The sequence below is a fragment of the Sus scrofa genome, chromosome 9 (assembly GCF_054392235.1).
Source record: "Sus scrofa isolate SSC_HxYL_T2T_F1_AM1 chromosome 9, Sscrofa_HxYL_maternal_Yorkshire_Landrace_v2.0, whole genome shotgun sequence".
Lineage (NCBI taxonomy): Eukaryota > Metazoa > Chordata > Mammalia > Artiodactyla > Suidae > Sus > Sus scrofa.
Window position 1 is genome coordinate 391,615 of NC_139391.1, and position 27,714 is coordinate 419,328.

A 27,714-nucleotide genomic window follows, 5' to 3' on the forward strand; every position below is an offset into this window, starting at 1 on the left:
ATATCTGTATTTAAACCATTGTGAATTGTCTTTTTCATGAACATTTTTTGAACATGATATTTTACGTATTTTAATACATTTATTAGAAAATATTTTTATTGTGTAAAAACTTTAAATTTACACAGAAGAGTAGCATAATGAATCTCTTGTATCTTCAATACCTCAATAGTTATCATACATTTACTGTACAGAAGAAATTAACAGAACATTGTAAATCAACTATACTTCAGAAAAATTAAAAAATATTTAATTAAAAAGCAGTTATAGGAGTTCCCATCGTGGCTCAGCAGAAACAAAGCCAATGAGGAACCATGAGGTTTTGGGTTTGCTCCTTGGCCTCGCTCGGTGGGTTAAGGATCCAGCGTTGCTGTGAGCTGTGGTGTAGGTCACAGACGTGGCTTGGATCTGGCGTTGCTGTGGCTGTGGTGTAGGCCAGCTGCTGCAGCTCCGATTCAACCCCTAGCCTGGGAACCTTCACATGGCATGGGTACAGCCCTAAAAAGCCAAAAAAAACCCAAAAAAACAAAAAACCACACACACACAAAAACCCAAAACAAAAACCCAGCTAAATATTTAAATTGTATTTTACGTCTATACTTTCCATCTCCTGTTGTTTAAAGAAATTTTGTGTAATTTTATAACTAGGAGCCAGAAATGTATTTATAAATCGGTGGTTTTCTTTTCTAGGCCACAGTTGCTGTGTCAAAGTTGACCTGATGTAGTGATTCTTGCAGCACTGAGCCCGCTTTGAGAGCTCACCTCACTCCAGACAAAGGCGGCCCTGAGAGGGTGCTTTTCGTCTGCTGTGAGGGTAGGATGGCCTGCTCTTCTTTCCTGCTGCTTCAATACTATCATGATTGCCCGAGATACATTACTTATTTCCTACTTTATTCTAAAATGGATCTGAAGCCTCACTAGAAATAAGATTGTTTTGTGTTTTATTTTCCTAGAATTACAGCAGGCCTGGTCTGTCTCTTTTGGTCATACTGTGTCTGGTATGAAAGTGGGCTTTCCTGCTCTGAATTTGTAGTCAGTAGAAAGACCTGGGAAGAAAACTTTGGGTGTGCATGCATGCTCTCGGTGTAACTCTGTCTTATCCGTCCACCAGCATTTGTGGGGGGGGGGCGGGGGCGGAGATTTGTATGTGCAACTGAGGAATGTGAGTCAGAGGACCTCTGGACGGGAGACAGTGTTCTCTTGGGACTGGATCTGAGCAGCAGTCAGGTTGTCGGCTTGTTGGGCAGCACCTTGGTGAGCACGCCTGATGAGTGGACCCCACTTGTAGTGTTTAGGGTATAGTGAAATGCATTCTTTCTCCATCCCCTTTGGTTTTGGTATCAAGATTTTGATTCCTTGTAGCTTCCTCCATTTCTACCCCTTTTGCTCCTTTGGTTATATAGAGCTTTGTGCCATTTGGGATGGGGCAGGACTAACTAAATAAGAAAAGATCTAAATGATGTTAACTAACTGAAAAGCACTGGAGACTACAAAAAGAAAAGAGCTCATTTGGGGACTTAGGAATTGCAGTTAGGGGACACAGATTCAGGTAGCCCTGAAAGCGCGGTCAGGTTGCCTGGGAAGTGTTGTGATTGACTCTGATGCGAGTCAGAGCATTTGTCCTTAAGGCAGCGTAAGGTACTTGAGGGTAACGTTCATGAATTATTTTAGGGTGAAAGTCTGATTATTCGTTTCTGGCAAGAGTAACCGATGACTTTATCAGGTCAAAAGGTCAGATTCTCTCCAGGCTGAACTGTGCAAAAGTCACACTTCCTTACTGGCCTCGTGGCTCAGTTTTAGAGGGCTCTCTTAGCAATACTGACTGCATTGTTGCTTTGTTTTTCGTCTCTTTAGGGCCGCAGCATGGCATTTGGAAGTTCCCAGGATCAGAGCTGCAGCTGCCATCCTGCACCACAGCCAGACCTGAGCCGCGTCTGCGACCTGCACCACAGCTCACGGCAATGCTGGATCCTTAACCCACTGAGCGAGGCCAGGGATCGAGCCCGCAACCTCATGGTTCCTGGTTGGATTTGTTTCCGCTGCGCCACCACAGGAACTCCAGATTTCTCAATTTTATTTTCTTTGGCGTCAGCTTTCTGTGTCCTTAGGGCAAGTTTGCTTTCCTATAGGATCTCTCAGCACCGTCCTTCGTGCTTTGTGTATGTGAGCGTGTGAGCACCAGCGGTCTTCTACCTGGACTGTCTGAGAAACCATGGGTTATGGGAGAACCCCCAGATTTCACTCGCCATTGCTGTGTCTTCAGGCCTCTGCCCGCTCTGCAGTCGGCCTACTTGAGAAGAAGTGGCCACAGCGGGGCCGAGGAACACCCGTGTGTGCTTCCTGAGCAGTGGAGGGTTTCAGGGTCTCCCTTCATCCAGCCTGTCCTTCTGAAGGTCGCATACTGGTGGGGATAGTTAAGTAGCTGGACGTTTCCTGCCTCGACTTTGAGCAGATAACCTGTGGGATACGAGTCTGTGTAGACCCTATGGAGCACGTTAGACCGGGAGAAAAGGTTGGCTTTCTCACGGGCTGAAGCACCACGGAAGGCACATGTGGTGAATGGAGAGTGATCGTACGTCTCGAGGACCCTCTGGGACGCTCCGAAGTGATGATAGTAAAATCCTAACAGTGCACAGGAGTAAAAAGGAAACTACCTCAGATTTTAGCACCCAGAGGTAACTGCTTTCGGCATTTTGGTGGACATCCTGTGGGATCTTTTATGCTGCTGGAAGGACGCTTAGAGGCTGGGCAGTTCACTCGGGCCATCAGAGGGGTGGGGGGCGCACACCTGCTTTAAAAGGGACTTGGTCCCGAGGCGTGGAGCGGGTACGTTCCCTAAGCACCAGAGTGGAATTCATCGGTTGCTGCCCCATGTGAGGGCATCAGAAGTCTGTGAAAAGGCCTGTGTTTCTTTTTATACCAACGCATGAGCTCGGCTGGCCCTGAGCAAGTGAGAGTGCGGGTGCCTGTGTGAGGCTGCTTTGTCCTCTGCTTCTCTGTTGGGTTTCATTGTCTCAGTGCAGGAAGGAGCTAGCTCGTCTCCAGCTGTATCAGGGGAAGAGGGGTTACTTCTTTCTATCTTGGGCCCTTCTTTCTTTCCTACTTTTTTCCTTATTTTTACTGTTTTTGGCCACGCCTAAGGCATGTGGAAGTTCCTGGGTCAGAGATGGAACCCATGCCATGGCTGTAACCAGAGCCACAGGAGACAACACTGGGTCCTTAACCCGGCGAGCCACGAGGAAAGGCCTCTCTTCCCTATTTTTTCCCCTCCTTTCTCAGGATACTTTTTCAATAGCTTCGCCCCAGTAAACCTTTGAGCTCCCCCTTCCGTGAGTAATTTGGAGATAGGCTAGCAAGCGAGGCGGCTTTGGTGCTAGGAGTCTGGGCTGGGAAGGGCTTTAGGAGACTGTGCTTTGGGATACCCGTGTGACCACTGCCCTGGACCCTCTGCGGCAAGGCAGGGGTTAACCGAGGGCAACAGCCCTGTGCAGTCAGTGCTGCTTCCGGCTGCTGCTTGACCCCAAGCTGTGGTGCAGAGCTGGCCTCTTGTCAGATGAGGAGAAGGGAGCATGAGGAGTTTGAGTCGGTTCGCAAGTGACTTCTGTTGCCAGAGCCTCTGTGTGCTGGGAGGGAAGAGCGTGGGGCTCTCGTATGAGCCTCGCAGTCGAATGGCCTCCTTGTCACTTGGCTGTCACGTCCCTCCCGCTGCGGCTCAGCTCTGTGAGAATGGCCCGTCGTGTCATCTCAGAGGCTCCAGGCTCCATCTCTGAAGTGAGCCTGAGCAGTGGCTCGTCTCTCCTTAGCCACTGCTGACCAGGATGCCTACGGAGTGTGGACACCGCACTTGGAGTTCGTCAAATTGTTTACAGACATTCTGGTTTTGGCCAGTAGTGTTGGGAAAAAGCCAGCCAAGCATCGCTGAGTGGATGTAGTTATATTTGGTTGCTTCTGTGTTTCCTGTTGGACAAACTACTTTTTTTTTTTTTTTTTTTTCCTCTAAAGAGAAGAGAACCAAGAGGATAAATGATTGCATTGTGTGCCTCTGGGGGTTCACGGAGCTTTGTTCTGTTAGCTGTGTGGACAGGGCTTATGAAGCAGGAGACCTCAACTAGGAGATTTAATTCCCTTTGCTACGGGCGTGCGCGCACACACACACAGTGTATAGATGCATATACATGCTATACTATGTATATGTATTTAATTCTCTTTATTCTCTTTTCTCTTTAATTCTCTTTTTCTTCTCTCTCTTTTTTTTAAAACCTGACTTCATTGTCTTTTTTTTTTTTTTTTTTTTTTTTTTTGCCTTTTCTAGGGCCGCTCCTGCGGCATATGGAGGTTCCCAGGCTAGGGGTCTAATCAGAGCTGTAGCCACCAGCCTACACCACAGCCACAGCAACATGGGATCTGAGCCGCGTCTGCAACCTGCTCCACAGCTTACTGCAACGCCGGATCCTTAACCCACTGAGCAAGGCCAGGGATCGAACCTGCAGCCTCATGGTTCCTTGTCAGATTCGTTAACCACTGCACCACAACGGGAAGTCCCGTTCTGGGTTTTTTTGAAAAAACTTTTTACATTAAAGTTACAAATAAATAAGAGAATTATTAGCATATTTCATTACGGGCTTTTTCTACCCAGTAATACTGTATACATATGTTTTCACTTGTTGAAGTTTCACATTCCGCAGTGGCAACAGCAATGTTAATTGACATTTATTATATAGTAACAGACATTAACTGACTTGTAATCCTCAAAACAGACTTATGACATAGGTAATACTATCATCCTTGTTTTAACAACCCCTCCCCCCCCCTTTTTTGCTTTTTAGGGCTGCTCCTGCGGCATATGGAGGTTCCCAGGCTAGGAGTTGAATTGGAGCTACAGCCGCCGGCCTACACCACAGCCACAATAATGCCAGATCCGGGCCGCATCTGTGACCTACACCACAGCTCACAGTAACGCCGGATCCTTAAGCCACTGAGCAAGTCCAGGGATCGAACCTGCATCCTCATGGATGCTAGTCAGATTCGTTTCCACTGAGCCATGACAGGAACTCCAACAAACACTCTTAAGCATTTAATAATGTATTACGATGAAGGAACTGACAGTTGTTTTGGCTAGAACAGGTTCATGGTTGTAAGATAAATACACGAAAATAAAAGGCATTGCTAATTTAAAGCTGCACTGTAAGAACATTCCAGCAGGGACGAGAATTGTAAAATATTTAAGTTAAATTGAACAAGAAATGTTTAAGACATCTGAAGAGGAGAGCTTGAGGGTATGACTGAAGTTAGGCTAGCTAAGTTCAAATTCCAGCTCTACTACTTATTAGCTGTGTGACTTTGGACAAGTTACTTAACCTCTCTGTGTCAGTTTTGTCTGTAACATAAGGATAGGTATTGCCAGGCGGTTCTTCGTTTAGTTCAGATTACCTGCCTCCCCAGCAGTACAGGAAAGTGCTGTTTCTCTCCATCCTCGCAGAAGCAGTCCTAACGCCAAGAGGGAGCGCAGTCATCAAGACCAGCTCTCAGATCTTACAAATCAGGACCTGGCTCAGAAAGGGGTCGCGGTGCTCAGGGTCCTACAGGGAGAGAGTGGAACTTAGACTTTCTGGCACACTCCTAGGATTCTTTTTACTACTGTAAGAATTCCTGTATTCGACAAATATTTCATGAGCATTTCCCGAATGTGAGAATTTTGGGCTGGATGCTAAACACCTGTGTCATTGTATAATCCGGATCATTTTTTAAGGTTAGCGTTTTTGTCTCTTTATCTCCATTTCGTGGCTGAGGAGACAGTTAGTTACCTAACTTTCTCGAGACCCCCACAGCCAGACGCGGCAGGGGGCGGCGTCCGCTCCCCGCCTTGTCCGTTACCCTCCCAGGCTTCCTCCCTCCACGGGGAGGTGCTCACCCTCCGCGTCCTGTTTTGACTCTGCCAGGCCAACCTCTGCTTTGTGGACATTGACAACCACTTCATTGAGCTGCCCGAGGACTTGCCTCAGTTTCCCAACAAATTGGAGTTTGTCCAGGAGGTGTCGGAGATCCTCATGGCCTTTGGCCTCCCTCCCGAAGGAAACCTTCCCTGCAGCGAGAGCGCCGCCAAGCTGAAGAGGCTCCGGGCCTCCGAGCTCGTCTCCGACAAGAGGAACGGGAACGTCGCAGGCTCCCCTTTGCAACCCTACGAGCTCCTCAAGGAGAATGAAACCATTGCCCGCCTTCAAGCCTTGGTCAGGAGGACTGGGGTGAGCCTGGAGAAGGTAAGAGGCTGTATAATAATGGCCCTCGCCGTACCCTCACCCCTCACCCTCACCCGTACCCTAGCCCTCAGCCTCGCCCTAAGGGGATGCCCTGCTTACTAAAGGGCCAGGGCGAGGCACGTTTGTGGGTAGAGAGGCACATGCTCTGTGTGCCAGACGCTGGCTTTCGCTCTGGCGGACATCGTCCTGGTGTCAGTGCTGCTTGAATCTGCATCGGGGAAGCGCCTCACGTGGGCATCGAGGAGAAGCTGCCGTCCTTCTCCCTGCACGCTTGGCAGAGGGAGACCTGGAGCGTTGATGGTACCAGTCTCTGTGTTCAGACCTCTTTCAGATCCATTGCCTTTCACAGCAAACCAAAGCACATAGAGCAGGATTGCTGACGCCCGTGTAGCACAAGAAGCTGAGGCTTCGCGAGCCTGAGTGTTGTGCCTGAGGATACATGCTTCTCCGTGGCTGAGCTGAGGCTACAACCTGGTCCCCTTGGATTCTGGTCCTCTGCTTGTCCCGGGACGTGCTTCTTAGCTTTCCACTTCCTTCCTTCAGTGAGACGACCTGCTTTCTGTAGTTGCTTACCCATCTCTTCACCGCCCCCCATTCTTACTGTTAAATAACTTTCTTAAATTCCATATGAGCAAAATGGGATAATGATTGCGTTGGGCCGTTTGTTTTAGTGAAGTGCGAAACCTTTCACTTTCCTGGCTTATTTAGTAGAACAGATCCTAAAAAAGGAAAATCACATCCACTTCAGAGCAGAGATTAAAGAGATTAAAAAAGTCCAGGAAGGAAAATCTTTAGGGAGAAAGATAGGGAAAGTGATGTGGGGAGAAATCTGAGACGAGGGAGAGCCGGAGTCTGAGCTCTGCTCTGCATCATCGTTTTCGCGTTGACACCCCGGATTCCTTCTTGCCCCTGGCCCGTGAGAGAGCTCGTGCCCTCTCCTTTCCTGCGGAGGCTTGTCCGCCTGTGATGAGCTTACCTCCCCCTCGCCGCACTGCCCGTGCTCGACGCCCAGCCCCTGGTCGGTCTCTTCTGAGTCAGAGCTCCCTCCTTCCGCCCTCCCCATTTCTGCCTCTGTTTTCTCCATTTGCTGCAACGTCAGTGACCGTTGGAGAAAGAGAGGGTGAGTTGCATTTCTTTGGGGCAAAAGGAAAAGCTCTTCCCAGCTGTTGTTTCTTCTTGTAGCTGGAAGTGCGCGAAGACCCCAGCAGCAACAAGAGTCTCAAGGTCCAGTGCGACGAGGAGGAGCTCAGGATTTACCAGCTGAACATTCAGATCCGGGAGGTGTTTGCAAATCGTTTCACTCAGATGTTTGCCGATTACGAGGTGTTTGTCATTCAGCCCAGCCAGGATAAGGAGTCCTGGTTTACCAACAGGGAGCAGATGCAAAACTTTGATAAAGTGAGTACAATCCTGCTGGGGAGGTGGCAAGAAATGAGAACATGCCAGACCCTCTTGAAGATGTGACGAAGATGAATTTTTCTTTCATGATATGTGCTGGACACACGTTCATGGTCCTTGCGGTGGTGGTAAAACAGAAGGGCTGGTTGCTGTAGAGCAGAGGGCTGGTTCTTGCTCTCATGCGATTGACCTTGGGGAGCTCTCTCGGGCAGAGATGCACGAGCAGGTTGGACATCAGGATTCGGGGAACCCTGGTGCCCTCGTAGCTTACTTGAGTAAGCTCGGGCCAGTGTGCCAACGTTTCAGGACATCTGAAATTACATGCCTTTTTTTTTTTTTTTTTTTTTTAAAAAAAAGGAAGAGACTTTGTGGTTTGCTTTTCGTCAAGACCATGGACGCTCCAGAGAAGAAACGAGCTGCTGAATCCCTTGGGTGGTAGCCGTGGCTGATGTAGGCTGACGTGCCATCCCCTCTCCCCTGCTGATGCCTCTCTTTCCTTGTGGTCCCACCAGGCGTCTTTTCTGTCAGATCAGCCGGAGCCCTACCTGCCCTTCCTCTCGAGATTCCTGGAGACCCAGATGTTTGCTTCCTTCATCGACAACAAAATCATGTGTCACGACGATGACGATAAAGATCCTGTGCTCCGGGTGTTTGACGCCCGTGTCGACAAGATCAGGCTGTTGAATGTTCGGACCCCCACCCTGCGCACGTCCATGTACCAGAAGTGCACCACCGGGGACGAAGCAGGTGAGCCGCCTGGCGGCCGCGCTCCCACCTCTCGCGTCCTTGTTCCCGACCCCGCCGGCTTCTTTCCCACTGTCTTTCCCTGGTGTCTCCGTTGTCCCCACTCCCCGAAATGCTGTCCCCTGTCTTTTTCTGCCTGGCAAGCATCTTCTCATCCTTCACCACCGTGTCAGGTAGGAACGGGTCCTGCTGTGCGTCCTCAAGATTCTTTTTTTTTTTTGTCTTTTTTTTTTTTTTTGTTGTTGTTGTTGCTATTTCTTGGGCCGCTCCCGCGGCATATGGAGGTTCCCAGGCTAGGGGTCTAATCGGAGCTGTAGCCACCGGCCTACGCCAGAGCCACAGCAACGCGGGATCCGAGCCGCGTCTGCGACCTACACCACAGCTCACGGCAACGCCGGATCGTTAACCCACTGAGCAAGGGCAGGGACCGAACCCGCAACCTCATGGTTCCTAGTCGGATTCGTTAACCACTGCGCCACGATGGGAACTCCCGTCCTCAAGATTCTAATCAGCAGCGCCTGAGATAAGCGGACCCCCTTTTCTCTCAGATTGTCAAGAAGTGCAAAACTCTCCCTGGTTGCTCAGCTGCTCGACAGCGTGGTCAGGAAAGGAGAGTCTGGCTTCTCTCTCCACGTCCTCCGCAGGTGGACCTTTGGACTTAGGCTTGTTGCCTCTTTGTTACAAGAGGCCTTTTTCGTTCGCATGCAGAGCAGAGGGAAGGTCGATGCCAGTCGTACTTTTCTCTCTCCCATCAGAAAGCCAGAGCTTTCCCGGAAACGCCCAGCAACCTCCCTTGTGTCGGAGGCCGTAGCCGTGTTACGTGGCCGCCCTAAAATGCAAGCGAGGCTGTGAACGGGAGTGTGGTCCGGAGTGTGATGCCCCTCACTGACCTGCATTGAGACTCTGTTGGCAAGAAGGAAGGGGTGAGCCCGAAGCAGCTGACAAAGACCCAGCTGCTGTGTCTCCCCCTCTGAGAGGCCTTCCCTGACGCTCTCGGATGAGCCGACTCTTCCGTGAGCTCCTGCGGGGCTTCGTCTTGCCCCTCCTTTCCGACCTCTGTTCTCTCGAGCTCTCGTTATCAGGGAGCAGTATAAGAACAGAGACGGACTATTCCTGGGTCACCCCCAGTCCTCTAATACGGTGCCTTTGCGCCTAGAGATGTTAAAAGCTGTTTGCTGCTTGCGGGATGAACTACGTCTTTCTGTTCACAGAGGCCTCATAGCGATCCGTTCAGCTAAAGAACAGTCTCAGCTTGAGGTGTCAGATTAAGTAGTAAATGCACTTCCTTATAGGGCAGTCAGTGTCCTCATTGCAGCCTTTTTGTGTATTTTGCTCATGCATTTACTAAATATAAATACCTGCTACATGGTCAACATAATGGTAAGTGCTAATAAGTACTTATGTACTTATTATTTTTTTAACAACGCATGATCTTTATTCTCTTGCTCTGAGAGCTTGTATCAAAATTATATATATTAATCCAAGGAAATTAACTTAAAAAAATAACTCAAATTCAATCACCACAGATAATTATACATATTCTTATTAATACCAGTATTATATTTGTGTATTTCTTGAGTAATAAATTTTGGAATGTTATCTTAAGACAGAACACAAAAGGAAAAGGAGAAGTTCTGGAATTATGTATTTATTCATCCAATTTAAACTAATTTAATTTGGATGAATAAATATAAAAAATTTAAAATGAAATACTAATTCAATATTTGCTTTTACTTACATCTGAGCTTAAAGAAATTTTTTTCCGATTCCAATATATTTGTGTTTTAGAAGTCAGTAATATGCTTTTGTTGGAGGAATTAATTTTGATTATTCATGAACTTAAGACACTTTACTTATTAAGCATGGGGAACCTATAAAATAGTGTTTTCTACACCAAATTGAAAATATACACATATATTTATATATATACACAGTTAGATACAGTTAATTTTTACTGAAAGCTAGACCAGGAGCTCTTCTAGAACAGGTATTATTCTAAACTACCTGTGTACTTCATTTAATTCTCAATAATAGATGTTGAAGTAGGACAAAACAAGTTTGTCTTATAAGACTCTGAGATTGTCTAATTCTCTTCTTTACTCAGAGTCAAATTTAAAAAAGCAGGCTTTACCTATTACTGATTCAACTTGTTTTCTTCTTCTTTTTTTTTTTTTTTTTTTGTCTTTTCTAGGGCAAAACCTGCGGCATATGGAGGTTCCCAGGCTAGGGGTCGAATCGGAGCTATAGCCACCAACCTATGCCAGAGCCACAGCAACGCAGGATTCGAGCTGCGTCTGCGACCTGCACCACAACTCATGGCAATGCCGGATCCTTAACCCACTGAGCAAGGCTAGGGATCGAACCCGCATACCCGTGGATACTAGTCGGATTCATTAACCACTGAGCCATGATGGGAACTCCCAACTTGTTTTCTTTTACAGAATAAAATACATATATTTAAACACAATTACATTCACATAGATTATTATATCATGGATCTTAAGAAACAGATTAAGTGACTCCCTCTGGAGAAGTGGAATGGAAAATATGCTGAGATAAATAGGAAATTTATTCTATACTTTATCCCATTTTGTATGGCTTTCATTTTTACTATTTAGTATTTTCTATTACATTTCAATTTTTCTTTAAAAATTAGCATTATATTAAAATTGTGTATATTATGCAACTAAAATTTATAAAGAAGAAGGCTTTATATACCATTAAATATTTTACATAGCGTAATAAAAAGAATAACTGATAAGAATAACAAAAATAATACACCCTCTGAAAATAAGTAAAATATAAAATGCATGAATTGGTTAAAAAACAGAGTAACTATATAAATATGTCCTCACAATTTGTTACATCTTATTGATTCTTCAGTATAGGCATTACACCATTCTAGGTGATGTGATAAACAAGACATTATAGACCTTACATTGTACCATGGAGAGAAATGGTTATGAATAATACAGTTGTAGAACTGTATTATTTAATTGTACAGTTATATTATTTAATTATAATTATCATAAATTCTTTGATGGAGAGGAAATCAGAATCAGATCTGAGAAGACTTCAGCCTTCCAAGAACGATGTCAAATGACCCCCTTCATGGTGGATTAGGCACTTATTGACTATGAGATATATTTCTTCTTCAGAGATTCCTTGTTTGTGTATCGACTGTAGATGTTTGGTATGCAGTTATTCTGAAATTTTGATATAAGAGTCTATATGTGTATGAGATTGTTTTAAGTTGTTGTTCTCTTAATTGCAAGTGCATCTCCGGTGTCCTGCATTTGTACCCACCTCTTCTCATGATTTTGGATTTTGGTGGTATAATCTTGCATGGATGATTTCTTATCTTTAGTGTATATATACCTTTACTGGTGGGCCTTGTCATTCGTGGAATTTTTGTTTCCTGCTGCTGTCTTTTCTTTTCTTTTCTGCCTAGAGAAGTTCCTTTAGTATTTGTTGTAAGGCTGGTTTAGTGTTGCTGAGTTCTCTCAGCTTTTGCTTATCTGTGAAGGTTTTGATTTCTCCTTCAAATCTGAAGGAGAGCCTTGCTGGGTAGAGTCATCTTGGTTGGAGGTTTTTTCCTTGCATCACGTGAAGTATATCATGCCACTCCCTTCTGGCCTGCAGAGTTTCCGCTGAAAAATCTGCCGATAACCTTATCGGGGGTTCCCTTGTATGTTACTTGTTTCTTTCCCCTAGCTGCTTTCAGGATTTTCTCTTTGTCTTTAATTTTGGTCAGTTTTATTAATATGTGCCTCGGTGTGTTCCTCCTTGGGTTTATTTTATATGGTACTCGTTGTGCTTCCTGGATTTGAGTGAGTGGTTCCTTTCCCATGTGAGGGAAGTTTTTGGCTGTTATCTCTTGGAATATTTTTTATGTCCCCTTCTCTCTTCTCCTTCTGGCACCCCTATAATACAGATGTTGGTGTGTTTCACGTTGTCCCAGAGTTCCCTGAGACTCTCTTCATTTGTTTTCAATCTTCTTTCTCTTTTCTGTTCTGCATCCATAATTTCCACTGATCTGTCTTCCACCTCACTTATTCGTTCTTCTGCCTCCTGTATTCTGCTCTTGGCTGCTTCTAATGAATTTTTTATTTCAGTTATTGTATTCTGCATCTCTTCTTGCTTAAGTTTTGTATCTTGTATCTCTTTGCTCAGTGTGTCCTATAAGTTATCCATCTTTGCCTCCAGTTTATTTCCAATGTCTTGCATCATCTTCAGCATCAACAATCTACAGTCTTTTTCCTGGAGGCTGAGACTCTCCTCGTCGCTAGCTGATTTTCTGGGGTTTTTCCTTTCTCCTTCATCTGAGTTATAGTTCTCTGTCTTTTCATTTGTATAGGTTTTTGGTGTGGTGACCTTTTTCCAGATAATAGAATTGTAGCCTCTCTTACTTCTGGTGTCTGCCCTCCTTGTGGCTGGAGTCAGTGTGGGGGGCTTGCTGTAGGCTTCCTGATGGGAGGGGCTGATGCCTGCCCCCTGGTAGGTGGGGCTGATTCCTATCCCTCTGGTGGGTGGGGCTTAGTCTCTGGATGGGATTAGAGGCAGCTGTGTGCCTGAGGGGTCTTTAGGCAGCCTGTTTGCTGAGGGGCAGGGCTGTGATCCCACCTGGATTGTGTTTGCCCTGGGGCTTCTCAGCACTGACTGAAGGGTAGGACCAGATTATCCCAAAATGGCCCCCTCCAGAGAAAGGCAGCTGCTGAATATTCCTGAGAGCTTTGCCTTCCATGTCCCTCCCTCACAACAAGCCACATTCACCCCTGTTTTCCCAGGATGTCCTCCAAGAACTGCAGTCAGGTTTGACCTAGGTTCCTATGGAGACCTCGCTCTGCCCTGGGACCCAGTGCACGTGAAAGTCTGTGTGCGCCTTTTAAGAATGGGGTCTCCGTTTCCCCCAGTCCCGTGGAGCTCCCGTGCACAAGCCCCACTGGCCTTCAATGCCAGCTGCTCCAGGGGCTCCTTCTCCCAGGACCAGATCCCCGCATGTGAGGGTTTGATGTGAGGCTTAGAACTCTCACTCCTGTAGGTGAGTCTCTCTCTGTGAACCAGTTAGTTTTCAGTCTGTGGAGCTTCCCACCCGGGAGGTATGGGGTTGTTTATATCACGAAATTGCTGCTCCTACCTCTTGATGTGGCCTCTTCTTTTTCTTCTGGAGTAGGGTATCTTTTTTAAGCTTTCCAGTCCATTTGGGGAGATTGCTCAGCCTTTAGTTGTGAATTTTGTTGTTTTTAGGAGAGAAGTTGAGCTCCAGTCCTTCTATTCCACCGTCTTAATCCTCCTCCTCCAAGTGCTCACTAAGTATTGAGTGAATGAATGTGCCAGGTACTTTTTTAGGTTTTGAAGATACAAATGGTACAAGTTTTGGACAATGGCCTGCTTCCTCAGCCTGACACTGGATAGCCTTCTGACTTTGACTTTCAGCTCTTGCTCCAAGCCTTTCATTAAGGTCACAGCCCTTGGCTGAGACTCAGGACATGCTGCCTTTGTGCATAGAGTGCTCTAACTGTCCTGCCTGCCTCCTGGAACACACCCTGTTTCAGATTCCTGAACCCTGCCTAAGGCTTTCAGCCCGGGAAGCTCGATGGAGATGTTTGTGAGATTGTGGGTTGAGGAGTGCCTGTCATGGCACAGCAGAAACGAATCCAGCTTGTAACCATGAGGTTGTGGGTTTGATCCCTGGCCTCCCTCAGTGGGTTTGGTGTCTGGTGTCGCTGTGGTGCAGGCGGGCAGCTGTAGCTCCGATTTGACCCCTAGCCTGGGAACCTCCATATGCCGTGGGGGCAGCCCTAAAAAGACAAAAAAAAAAAAAAAAAAAAAAGCATTGTGGGTTTAGAGCAACATCTCCTAGACTGACTGTCACTTTAAGTCAGGACTCTCCAATCTTTTCATGTTGTGTTATACTTGAAGATGACATATGGCTTGTGGGACTGTGAGGAAGAGTTTGCTTGTAGCCAGAGGCTGTACAGTGAGAGGCTGTAGTTACTTGAGGCCTTGCCCTTGTGCCCAAAGAGATGAGGCAGTCAGTTCTCAGCCGCTCTGTAATCTGTTTGTTGGATACCAAATACTGATTTGAATTTCTCTGGTCTCATTTTTGGCCAAGACATGAATTCTTGTGGTCCTGTTAGAATGTGGCGTTTGGGATATGGAAGGAGGGTTAACTAACCCTCATTTCAATGACTCATTTCAGAAAAATGGGTGTCATAGAGACCCTTCAGGCTCTGCTCCCAGGAATCGTGGGACTCCCTCTGCTGTTGCTGCATCCACCGGGTGCAGGTGTGCGCTGTTGCTGCATCCCCTGGGTGTGCCCTGAAATGTGCACTCCGTGTGTTAGCGCATGGTTCTTGCCACTGGCCTCGGCTTGCTAGCCTGAAGGAGTAGCATAGCTGCCTCCCTCCATTCTGCATAGACGCCTCAGCTTCTTGAATCAGTGTGATTGAAGAATGGTAAGAACCTATGCAAAGGGCTCTTTTGGTGATGCTTTACAGTGTTTCATTTAGAGGGGATCTTGATGGCCCTTAACTCCGCCCTTTCAGTAATGTTTCAGGTAGGGCTTTCCCTTTGGCTCACCGTTGTATCTGGAGGGCCGAGAATGGCGCTGGCCCGTTTGAGAAACTTGGTGAGGTTTCTGCTGAATGAGAGTCGGGCTGGGAGGAGCAAGGTGAACGCAGCAGGGAAGGCGACCTGACCTGGGACACGCAGCCGGGCCCAAAGCTTGCGATGTCTTCACGTGTGTCTAGAAAATACCAGGCGAGAATTAGCAGCTCTTTTTGTTCTTCCTCTTTATTTAAAGTTTTTGAAACGTAATTAACGTACAGTACACGGCGTGTCGAAAGCCCCGTGGCAGTTGCGCGCAGGTCAGGGACACTCGCCGCTGCTCCGCCCTCCATCCCTCCTTGTCCCTCTGCGTCGCCAGGCAGCTGCGACAGGATCTCTGTCATTACGGAGTTTGGATTTTTGCGGTTTTGTGGAAGTGGAATCATACCGTGTGTGTCTTTATTGTAGTCTCCTGGTCGTCAGGGTAACTATGTTGAGATTCATTCACGTAACGTCCGTCGCGTGACTGTTACTATAGTTTGTTTGTTACCTGTTGGTGGGCAGGTAAGCTGTGTGGACATTTGTGTTTAAGTTTTCGTGTCATGTTTTCTTTTTCCTTGGGTAAATACTCAGGAGTAGAGTGACTGCACTCCCATATGGTATTTGTATGTTGACTTTTGAAGAAATTGCCAAATTGTCTTTCCAAATGCTGCATGTTTTACGCTCCCTCCAGCAGTGTTTGAAGTTAAGAGTTTGTCCACGTCGCTGTCAACATCCTGTGTGCTCAGCTTTTTCAGTTGGCGCCTCTGGTAGGTGTGCAGTGGCATCTCACTGTGGTTGTGATTTGCATGTTCCTAATGACGGGTGACGTCGGATCTTTTCTCATTTGCTTATTCACCCTCCAGCATCTAAGGGGGTGAAGTGCCTGTGGACGTCTTTTGCCTGTTTTGCACTGAATTGTTTATTGCTGAGTTTGGAACGTTGTGTATTCTGGATACAAGTCTTTCATCAGATGTGTCCTTTGCAGGTATTTCCCCTATTCTGTGGCTTGTCTTTTTGCTCTTGTAGTAGTTTCTTTCAAAGAACAGTTCTTCATTTTTTTTTTTTTTTTTTTTTTTTTTTTTACAGCTGCACCCATGCCCTGTGGATGTTCCCAGGCTACGGGCCCAATCCAAGCCATGGCAGCACTGGACCTGAGCCACATCTGTGACCTGCACCACAGCTTGTGGCAACGCCAGGTCCTTAACCCACCAAGTGAGGCCAAAGATAGAACCCGCATCCTCACGGCCACTACGTTTAGTTCTTAACCCGTTGAGCCACCGGGGGATTCCCTTAAATTTTTTTTTTCTTTTTGTCTGCACTCATGGACAAAAGGTCACAGAAATTTTTTTTCTATATATATTCTTTTGGAAGTTTTTACTTTTAAGCTTATTTTTATTTTTTATTTTTTTACACTAATTTTTTTTATTACTCAATGAATTTTATTACATTTATAGTTGTACAACAATCATCACAACCAAATTTTATAGCATTTCCATCCCAAACCCTCAATGCATCCCCCCACCCCCCAACCTGTCTCCTTTGGAAACCATGAGTTTTTCAAAGTCTATGAGTCAGTCCCTGTTCTGCAAAGAAGTTCACTGTGTCCTTTTTTCAGAGTCCACATGTCAGTGATGGCATTTGATGTTGGTGTCTCATTGTCTGACCGACTTCACTTAGCATGATAATTTCTAGGTCCATCCATGTTGCTGCAAATGCAATTAGTTCGTTCCTTTTAATGGCTGAGTAATATTCCATTTTGTCTGTGTACCACATCTTCTTGATCCACTCCTCTGTCGATGGACAATGAGGTTGTTTCCATGTCTTGGCTATTGTGTATAGTGCTGCAGTGAATATTGGAGTACATGTGTCTTTGCGAGTCATGGTTTTCTCTGGATAGATGCCCAGGAGTGGGATTGCTGGATCAAATGGTAGTACTATTTTTAGTTTTCCGAGGCATCTCCATACTGTTTCCCATGGTGGTTGCACCAATTTACATTCCCACCAGCAGTGTCATAGGGTTCCCTTTTCTGCACACCCTCTCCAGCACGTCTTGTTTGTAGACCTTTGGATGATGGCCCTTCTGGCTGCTGTAAGGTGGTACCTCATGGTGGGTTTGATTTGCATGTCTCTGATCTTGAGTGATGGCGACCATCTTTTCATGTGTTCTGGCCATCTGTGCGTCTTCTTTGGAGAACTGTCTCTTTAGATCTTCTGCCCATTTTTGGATGGGGCTGTTCGTTTTCTTGGTGTGGAGCTGCAGGAGGCAGTTATAAGTTTTGGAACTTTTAAGCTTTATATTTAGGTCTGTGACCCATTTCAAGTTGACGTTGATAAGTAGTGTAAGCTAAGGGTCCAGGTTTCTTTTTTCCGTATGGGTATCCAGCTGTTCCAGAATCAGACGTTAAAAAGACTGTCCTCTCTCTAATAAATTGTCTTTTCACCCTTGTGAAAATATCTGTGATCTCTATACATGAGTCTGTTTCTGGATTCTTGTTCTGTTTCATTGATCTGTTAGTCTGCATTTACACCAATTCTGCACTGTCTTGCTTACTGTAACTTTGATTGAATCTTAAAGTCAGGCAGTGTTAGTCCTTTAACTTTGTTCTTGTGTTGTGTAGTGTAGTCCTTTTAATTTCATATATATTTGGAATCAGTTTGCCAATCTACAGGTAGCCTTCTGAAGTTTTTGTCTGGGTTGCCTTGAAGCTATAGACCAGTTTAGGGAGAACTGATGTTTTGACATTATTGAGTCTTCTGATAAATGAACATGGCGCGTCTCTCCATCGACTGAGTCCTTTAGTTTCTCTCAGCAGAGCCACGTAGTTTTCAGTGAACAGGTTTTGCATATCTTCAGTCGTATTTGTTCCCGAGTATTGCGTATGTTTACTGCTATTGTAAATGGTATTTTCACACCTCAGTTTCTCATTATGCATTGCTAACGTATGGAAATATAATAGAGTTTTGTGTGTTGATCTGCCCTACGGCCATCCTAAACTGGTAGTTTTTTTGTATATTCTTTCATATTTTTTACGTATACAAATCTTATTGCCTGCAAATAATGATAGTTTTACTTTTTCCTTTCCAGCCTTGATGTCTTTTACTTTTTTCTTGCTCTGGCTAGAGCCTCTATCTAGTACAATGGCAAATAGAAGTGGTGAGCGTGGACATGCCTGTCTTCTTTCTGATTTTGGGGAAAAGGATTTGCCATTAAGTGTGGTGTTGCCGCCATGGTTTCATCACTGAGGATGTTAGTTTCTGTTAGTAGCTTGCTGGGAATTTTTATCAGATGTGGGGGTTGTCTTTTGAAATGCTTTCTTGATTCCTTTGGGATAATTATTTGGTCTTTAGTTTTAGTTTGTTAATATGGTGAATTGAATTCATTGTTTGTTTGTTTGTTTTGTCTTTTTAGAACTGCACCTGCAGCATACAGAAGTTCCCAAGCTAGGGGTTGAATCTGAGCTGTAGCTGCCAGCCTACCCCACAGCCACAGCAGCGCCAGCTCTGAGCCACGTCTGTGACCTATACCACTGCTCACTGCAACACCAGATCCTTAACCCACTGAGCGAGGCCAGGGATTGACTGATGTCCTCATGGATATCAGTTGGATTTGTTATTGCTGAGCCACGATGGGAACTCCATGATTTTTGAATGTGTAAATCATTCTTGCATTCCTGAGATAAACTCTATTTGATCATGATGTATTTTTATTACTGGATCTGCTTTCCTAAAAATTTGTTTAGAAGTTTTGCATCTATTTTCATGAGGGATTTGGTTCATAATTTTCTTATAATATCTTCTTCTGATTTGGTATCAGGGTAATGCTGGCCTCATAGAAAAAGTTGGGAAATAGTCTCTTCAGTTTCCTGGAAGGTCTTGTGTAAGTGATATTATTTCTTCTTCAAATGTTTAGCAGAATTCATCAGTGAAGCTACCTGAGCCTGGAGTTTTCATGGTAGGAAGGTTTTAGACTATAGGTTCAATTTAAAACTTAGCTATAGGGCTATTCAGGTTGTCTTTTTTCCTTGAGTGAGCTTTGTGACTTTCATCTGTTGTCACATTTGTTGGCGCTAAGCTGTCTGTAATACTCCCTTAGTAATATCTGCAGGCTCTCTAGCAACGTCGCCCCTCTTTTCTGATGTTGGTGGTTGTGTCTTTTAAAAATCTGTTATCCGAAGGACTGGTAGCATTTTTGCTGATCTTTTGAAAGAACCAGTTTTCAGATTCACTAATTTTCTGTTTGCCGTTTCTTTCTTTTCTTTCTTTCTTTCTTTTTTTTTTTTTGCTTTTTTTTTTTTTTTTTTTGCTTTTTAGGGCCGCACCTGTGGCATATGGAGTTTTCCAGGCTAGGGGTCTAATTGGAGCTGCAGCTGCCGGCCTGCACCACAGCCACAGCAACACCAGGTCTGGGCGGTGTCTGTGACCTACACCACAGCCATAGCAACGCCAGATCCTTAACCCACTGAGTGAGGCCAGGGATCAGACCTTCAACCTCATGGTTCCTAGTCGGATTCGTTTCGGCTGAGCCACGACGGGAGTGCCTGTTTGCTGTTTCATGGAGTTTCCTCGGGCCTTTATTGTTTCCTTTCTTGTACTTCGTTGGTATTTAATTCGCTCTTCTGTTTCTAGTTTCTTAAGGTGGAAGCCAAGGTTGTTAGAGACTTTTTTCCTAAAGCTCTAAATCTTTTAAGTAATATTTTAATGATGTCACACAAATTTTGATATTTTGTGTTTTCTTTTAATTCAGCTCAAAATACTTTCTCATTTTCCTTTTTTCACCCTTGGGTTATTTAGAAGTGTGTTATTCAGTTTTAAGACATTATTATTGATTATTGTGGTCACCAGACATACTTTGTAGATTTATGTTATTTTGAGTTTATTGAGACTTGTTTTATGACCCAAAATACAGTATATTTTATTTTTTCATTCTCATCCAGAGAAGGCAATTGAGCTGCGACTGGCAAAAATCGATCATACTGCGGTTCACCCGCACCTGCTGGACATGAAGATCGGACAAGGAAAGTATGAGCCGGGCTTCTTCCCTAAGCTGCAGTCGGACGTGCTCTCCACTGGGCCAGCCAGCAACAAGTGAGTCGACCCCGGGGACTCCCTCGTGCAGCTCTCTAGCGTGGTGGTGAGGGTCGTGCGGGACCTGGAGGAGACCCTGACTTTTGTAAAGCAGATAATGGAGAAGACATGACCTGTCCAGGTTGTTCACATGCTTGGACAAGGGAACAGGTGAGAGCGTGTCGTCAGCTGCCTCCGCCGTGCAGACTGGGCTGACACCACGTGTCAGCCCTCGGAGGGCAGGCTGCGGCTGGGCGCCCAGCCAGCGCCGTCTCCAGGAAGTGGTGGCCGAAGTGGTTGGAGTCAGAATTGCAAGTGGGTCCCTTAGCGGGACTGCTCTTCTTCGTTACTTTTCTGATGAGTGTGTCAGTGCCCAGGCAGAGCTGGGGGAGAAGAGATCTGAAAGCAGGGCTTCTGTGGGTGTTTGAGACTGTGTGCTATATATTGTATATATAATATCACATCCATCTGTTTCTGTTCGCTGAGGAGTTAGCTCGCTCTTACGCAGTCACTGATCTTTAAGCTGCGCTTTTCAAGTTTTGGAGCCACCTCTGGGGACTTCGTGGGGATTTCCCGTGGCCAGCATTGGTCCCTGGACGTTTTAAGTTTCCTCCTGTCAGTTAACCTTCCTTCTTAGCGGGAGAGTCTTCATCGTCGGCTTTGATCTCGCCAGGTGGACAAAAAGAAATGCCCCTGCCCAGTGGAGGCGGAAAGACCGGCAGAAGCAGCACACGGAGCACCTGCGTTTGGACAATGACCAGAGAGAGGTCAGACTCCTTGGGAGTGACCAGGAATGACCCTGTCTTCATGCTCCACCCCCTTCTCGTCCCCATTTCCTTGGCCTCTGATCTGATTCAAATGTCCTCTCCAGCAAGGAGCGTTACTGATAGGTTTGTTCCTGGTAGCTGGTGTGGGCCCAGGTCACGGCAGATCCAGGACGTGCAGCGTCTGGCTGAGCCAGATGTGCGGCCTTGTTCCGGAGCGATGCCAGTGCTTGGAAGAGAACTTTCGCTGCCCTGTCAGTAGTCGCTCGTGCAGGCGTCTTCCTCCCGGGGCCGGGGGAGCGGGAGGGGAACCCGGGACCTCAGAAGATGAGTTCGAAACTTGGGAGGAATCTTTTTAAAATTTTGGAGGCTTTTTGTGGTGGTACGGTAGTAAAGAAGTCAGTTTTGTTCGAGTGAGGAGGAGGAATAGCTGAACTGGGGTTAATGCTGTGAATCTCTAAACCTGGGGAAGGGGAGCCTTTTTTCCTATTTCTTCTGCATCTTAATTAATTAATTTTGGCCACACCTGAGGCATGAAGAAGTTCCTAGGCCGAGGGTCAAACCTGTGCCACAGTAGTGACCCAGGCTGCAGTAGTGACAGCACTGGATCCTTAACCTGCTGGGCTACCAGGGAGCCTCCTGTATCTTACTTTAAAATACGTGATCTTGACTTTTTTCTCAGAGGAGCAAAGGAATTTATTATTGAAGATTCTTGAATTGACCTGAGACCTTACTGCTTGTAAGCTGAGTTTCTTAGTTCTGGTGTAACTTTTACCAGTAAAGTTGCTAGTTATAAACCTCAGGTTGGAGACCCTGCCTTACTGAGTTGCAGAGAAGTTGTGAAAATGGAGCTTCATCTTTAGAAACAGTTCAGCAACTTCTTTTTGAGAAAAGGCTCTGCTGTTTGCCTTTTATACCAGTAAAGTCCAGTAAAGCATGTTGTTTTCATATGTGTCTGGCACCTCAGTGATTGGGAAAATATTTTGCTTTTGCCGTGTTTTAAGTGAGTTAAATTAAAATTGCATGTACGGTTATGAGTTCGTAGCTGCTGGGTTTAGAGAGTACAGTTTAGCTTAGAGTTGCTGTGAGGTGGCGTAATGGGTGTTGGATGCAGGGTATCGCACGTTTCCCCGGCTCTCCCACCTGTTTATTGCGCACGTTTTGGTCAGAATCACTGTAGGAAGTACTTCGAAATGTAAGGAGGACAAGGAGGCGGCTTTGTCCTTAGGGAATCTTAGTCTATTAAGGGAGCAAAGGCAGGTACACAGCTGGCTTCTGTAGAAGAGTCTCGAAAGGGCCCATGAGAGGCACACTGGTGTTTCATCACTGATCAGAGGAAGCAGAGGTCCGTTGTCTCCGGGGTGATCTCAAACAGAACTGCTCGGGGGAAGCAGCAGTTAAGCCTTGAGGAGACAGAGGCGAGCAGTGCAGCAGAGGAGGTGCAGCGTCCAAAGCCTGGTGGTGTGTGGCGGAGGCTGTGGGCCGACAGTGCTTAGGAGGGAGGTCCTGGAGGTACCGGCAGGGCGGAGGCACGCGGCAGCAGCCCAGGTCACGGTGACTGCAGCCTAAGCCTGGGGGTCAGTGGGGGCAGACGAGCGGCCAGAATGGAGTGGACGGAATCGTGCCGGCGAGAATCTGGGGAAGGAGGAGGTTGGGGGAGAGATGTAGGTCGTGAACTTAGACTCCTGAGAGGCGCTCAGTGTGCGGGTTGCTGCATCGATGTGGGTTCTCTGTTAAACAAGGATTTGGGGAACCACCAGCAAATGGTCGAAAAGCGGAAACGGCACTCGTGCTGAGTGTGCAGACATGCTTTCCAGGCCCGAGTTAGCGAGCATGGGGGTCTTTGAACAGAGGAATCAAATCCTCCCAGCTGGGTGGGCAAAGAGATTTTCTCAGTGATGCTCTGAGCTCCGAATGGGTTACTCCTAAGAGCTGCTCACACGTGGTGCAGCCTGAGTTGTAGTTAAAAACATGACGTAACGTTAGAGCCACGGTAATTCCAGTAGTTAGGGAGGGCTTTACATCAGAAGAAAAAGAACTAATTTATCACCTTATTTCACTTTCCCCCTAAGATAACACAGTGTTGCCTGTTCAACTTGGGGCTCCGAGCCTAGAAAGAGGCCGTGAGAACGTGCAGGGTGGCAGCGCCCTCTTCAGACGCCCACCAGGACTGCTTGCCCGTGGTCCGTGTGCCTGGGCAGCGTCTGATTTTTCCCCTTTGCTTTAGAAGTACATCCAGGAAGCCAGGAACATGGGCAGCACCATCCGACAGCCCAAACTGTCCAACCTCTCCCCGTCCGTGATCGCCCAGACCAACTGGAAGTTCGTGGAGGGGCTGCTGAAGGAGTGCCGCAACAAGGTGGGTGCCGGCGCCCCTGCGCTCGCGTCCCGGCCGTCGAGGGGGGAGCGGGGCTTCGCGCCGCCCGTGCTCTTCCCTGAGCGCGAAGATGCCAGGCACACAGTGGGGTCCTCCTGATGTTCAGAGCCTCTGACCTTGGAATTAGGTGTATTTGTTTTTTAAGAAATAGACCGTTAACGAGAGCAAGCACACTTGCTTGATGTAAACTTAACATGTATTCTTTAAACCTGAGAGACAGATGTGGTTTTAATTTTAGACCTCTATATTACTTATTTAAAATCATTAAATTTAAGGAGTATCTTAAATAATGTAGTCGAATTGTCTTCAGCAGATGAGTCCTAAACATGAAACTGTTTTTGTTTATTTTAATCTGATGGCCACTGATGTCATATGTCTAGAAGCGAGAATTCACTGCGTGCCTGCTCTGTGCCAGTGTAGTATTCAGTGTAAGCTTGTTGTCAGATGTTTTTCTGCATTTCCACAGGAGTAGTCATTTTTAAAAGTTTCGTTAGGGTGTAGCTGGTGTGCAGAGGGCTCCGACGTGCCCACGTGCGTCTCGGGGCGGTTGGACGGGTGCACACGCTGGTGATGCCGCCACCGCCGTCACGGCAAACATCTCCTTGTGTTCTTTCGTGTTGTTCGCGTGTTTATTTTGTGGTGAGACCACACCGTGAGGTCTGCCCTCCCGGCCTAGCCTGCGTTGCGCTGTCCTGCCAAAGAGCAGTGTCTCGCTGTCTGGATCGTCCTCATCTCACCGTCAGTCCTGACACTTCGTGCCCCCTGAGCGCAGGGCCCCCTTTGTCCCCAGCCCCAGCCGCCACCACTCTGTTCTCTCCACTTTGGGACTCGGCAGTGAGTTTGTTGGCTGACGTCAGATGCCTTATGTGAGTGGAGTCACGCGCTGTGTGCCCTGCGTGGCTTGTGTCACTGAGCGTCTTGTCCTCCAGGTTCATCCGTGTCGCTGCGAACGGCAGGGACGCCTCTTTCAAGGCTGAGTGACGTTCCGTCCCGTGGATTGACCACAGGTTCATCTGTCAGGGCTCCTGAGGTGGTGTCCAGATCTGGGCCATTGGGAATAATGCTGCCGTGAGCCTGGGGTGCGGAGATAAGAGATCCCAGTTTCAGTTTTTCTGGGTATATATCAAAAGTGCGATTGGATCACCAGAGAATCACTCTTAATTTTTAATGTTTTAGTTATGACTTTAAATTTCTAATAAAAATTATAGCCTTTCAACCCAATCAGTACACTATACTTTTAAAGAGAATTGAACAAACTTGGTTTTTCCTACATCCTGTTTGTTCATCAGTGGAAAAAGGAGATTTTCCTGCCTTTTATTTCTAAATGGTCCTCATTTATAGAGTGAAATCAAATACACTTTCTCTTGCAGAGGAAATTATAACTGTTACAAGTCAGGTTGATAAACCAGTACTGATATTTTGACTTGAGGCATTTAAAAGAAAATGCGTGGGTTCGTCCGGGTCCTGGATGCCCACGGTTTTCCCGGCAGCGTGGTCTTTTCTGCCACGAGGAGCATGGGCGGTGTTGACTGTGGTGGAAGAGGGCTCCTCTCTTCTCGCTGGGCTTTGCTTCTCGAGTTTTGAGGTGCAGGCCGGGCAGTGGCAACTTCCTTACGTCCACTGCCCGATCAGCCATGACCACGAAGGTCATGCCCACTGCAGGTTTGCTAACATGCGGGAAAGTGTGCGTCTTCGGATCGAAGACATGCAGGCGTGGGCCTTACGCTGTCGCTGTTGGCTGGCCTGTGGAGCAGCAGGGGACGCTGAAGCTGTTAGAAGTGAAAATTGGTACAGCTGCTTTGGAAATCAGGAACGCATTGACTCCCCAATATTCTGGGTATTTTCCCCAGAGCAACCTTTGCGATGGGAGCCAGGAGATAAAAGTGTAAGAAGGTTGACAATAGGAGTCTTGTAATAGCCCCCGACCAGAATCAACCCGAGTGCCAGTCAGTAGGAGAACAAAGAATCAGTTATAGTGTGTTTATGCAGTGGAGTGCGATGCAGTGATGGAGGCGCACCGCGGATGTAGTCGTCAGTGCGGATGCATTTGACAAACGTGACGTTGAGTGAAAAAGAAAATGACGAAAGGAAATACGCTGGCAAAACTAAACCGCACTGTTTAGGGATGAGATATATGTGATGATCGTTTTCTTGCTTTTCTGTAAGTTTATTGTGTGAGTCAGAAGAGTGATCACTTCGAGAGCGGGAAGGCGATCTGAAAAGGCACCAGGCTTTTCAGGGGTGTAGGTGGGAGGTAGGTTGGTTCCCAACCTGGGTATGGCTGTGATAGTCTAATAGCACACACACGTGTGCGTATAGGTGTCTGTACGTGAGATCTGTTTTACAATTAAAACATTAAAAATAGACTGGGAAGAAATTCGTCAAAATGTGGGAGTTGTTGCTTTTGAAAGGTAAGATATGGGGTGATTTTTTTTTTTTTTTTTGCCTTGGTCTTTAGATTTTTGTCGCAAAATTTATAGCAAGGTTAAATCTTACTTAAGAACTTGGATTTAGTGTTCAGGCAGCTTTAGATTCAGAGACCAAATCTGCTACTTCTTTGCTTTGTGAGTTTGGGTAAGTTACTTAAGTGCTCTGACCTCAATTTCCTCATCGTAAATTGGGAAAAATAGTAATATCCTCAGTTATTAGGCCTAATTGAGATAAGGTAATGCTTAATACAAGTCCTGGCACGCAGTAGTAAAAACTGCAATTCTTATCATACAGCGTGGTTTTTTTTGTTTTTGTTTTGCAATAAGCATGTGAAAATTTTTACCTAAAATTACTTTTTTTTTTTTTGCTTTTTAGGACTGCACCTGAGGCGTATGGAATTTCTAGGCTGCGGGTCGAATCAGAGCTACAGCTGCCAGTCTTCACCACAGCCACAGCAATTCGAGATCTGAGCCACGTCTGTGACCTACACCACAGTTCATGGCAACACCAGATCCTTAACCCACTGACTGAGGCCAGGGATTGAACCTGCATCCTCATAGATACCAGTCAGGTTCATTACCACTGAGCCACAATGGGAACTCCTAAAAGCAAATTATTCCTTCTCAGTTTTTATCCCCTTGACAGGTACTTTAGATGTATTTCCAGGATTAAATGCTGAAAGGATTGTTCGATAAGTTAAGCGGTGAGAAGCCGATAATGTCAGAGGGGAGCCTGATCAAAGGGTTTACTCAACTGTTTTCATCTCGTAAATGGAAAGACTGAATCTGGAGTGGTGACGTCGCTGGCCCAGCATCGTGCCGCGGTTTCTGTGTTCTCTTCTTCTCAGCTGAGCCTTTGGAGAAGCTGCTCTGCCGTAACCTGCCTGGAGGGCATAGACACACCTGAGCTGTGGTCCACCCCGTCTTGCCCTCCGAGTCCGGCGGTGGCTGTGCAGGCGGCCACAGCCTCTGCAGCTGAGTGGTGTCTCTCGCCGTGGGTGCCTGGTCTCACTGACTGGTTTCTTGTAGACCAAGAGGATGCTGGTGGAGAAGATGGGGCGAGAGGCTGTGGAGCTGGGGCACGGGGAGGTGAGCATCACAGGAGTGGAGGAGAACACGCTGATCGCCAGCCTCTGCGACCTCCTGGAGCGCATATGGAGCCACGGGCTACAAGTAAAGCAGGTAGCGACTGCCTGCCTCTCCCTGCTCAGCAGCTGCCTTTCCGTTTTTCTTTAGTAGCTTGCCCACACTTGTCCGGCTTTTCTGCATTTGAAAAGGACTTGAAACGTGTTCAAAGGCAGTTTAATTAATGGAAAAATTAGAGAATATATGTAAGAATCCCGAAAATATGTACTTGGGGCCTGCAGTGTGCCAGGCACTCTTATAGGCACTTGAGATGCCTCAGTGCACAAACAGACCGAGATGCCTGCCCTCGGAGTTTGCATTCTCATGAGCATAGCGGCATCCACCTCATCAGTCCTTCAGAGCCGTTCTCTGTGCACGTGGCTCCGTGTACAGCTGCGAACTGACAAATCCAGCAGAATGAGATAGCTTTTCACATCGAATAGGATAGCTAAAATAAAAAAGACAATTACAGGTACGGCGTTCCCGTCGTGGCTCCATGGTTAACGAATCCGACTGGGAGCCATGAGGTTGTGGGTTTGATTCCTGGCCTTGCTCAGTGGGTTAAGGATCTGGCGTTGCCGTGAGCTGTGGTGTAGATCGCAGACGCGGCTCGGATCCCGCGTTGCCCTGGCTGTGGTGTAGGCCAGTGACTACAGCTCTGATTAGACCCCTAGCCTGGGAACCTCCATTTGCTGTGGGAGCGGCCCTAGAAAAAGGCAAAAAAAAAAAAAAAAGACAATAACAGGTGTTAGTAAGGATGTGGAAAATCAGACCCTTCCGATATTGCTGATGTGACTGTAAAGTGGTCCAGCTGCTTCAGAAAAGACTCTGGCAGCTCCTTGAAGAGTTAGAGTCGCCATATGACCCAGCAGGTCCACTGCTAGCTACTGGTCGAGAGAAATGGAGGAACAGGTCCTACCTCTGGCCGTCTTACTCCCAATATCCAAAACATGGAACAACCCAAGTGT

At 46.7% G+C, this 27,714-nt stretch overlaps 1 protein-coding gene across 11 annotated transcripts in view; it reads left to right on the forward strand.

Annotated features, from left to right (window-relative positions):
• DENND5A (DENN domain containing 5A) overlaps positions 1–27,714 on the forward strand; it is an 89,299-nt gene that overhangs the window by 43,930 nt on the left and 17,655 nt on the right. For 6 of the 11 annotated variants that reach the window (XR_014814422.1, XM_084974726.1, XM_084974729.1 and 3 more), the window contains 7 exons: positions 5,937–6,254; positions 7,437–7,652; positions 8,165–8,399; positions 19,922–20,072; positions 20,725–20,818; positions 23,043–23,174; positions 26,651–26,803. Coding sequence is in view for 10 of the 11 variants with exons in the window: in XM_084974726.1 (XP_084830852.1) it covers positions 5,937–6,254; positions 7,437–7,652; positions 8,165–8,399; positions 19,922–20,072; positions 20,725–20,818; positions 23,043–23,174; positions 26,651–26,803 (1,299 nt within the window). In the remaining variant the exon portion in view is untranslated. Of the gene's footprint in view, positions 1–5,936; positions 6,255–7,436; positions 7,653–8,164; positions 8,400–19,921; positions 20,073–20,688; positions 20,819–23,042; positions 23,175–26,650; positions 26,804–27,714 lie in introns of all 11 variants that reach the window. The other 5 variants (XM_084974727.1, XM_084974733.1, XM_021062252.2 and 2 more) reach the window with 1 other exon arrangement.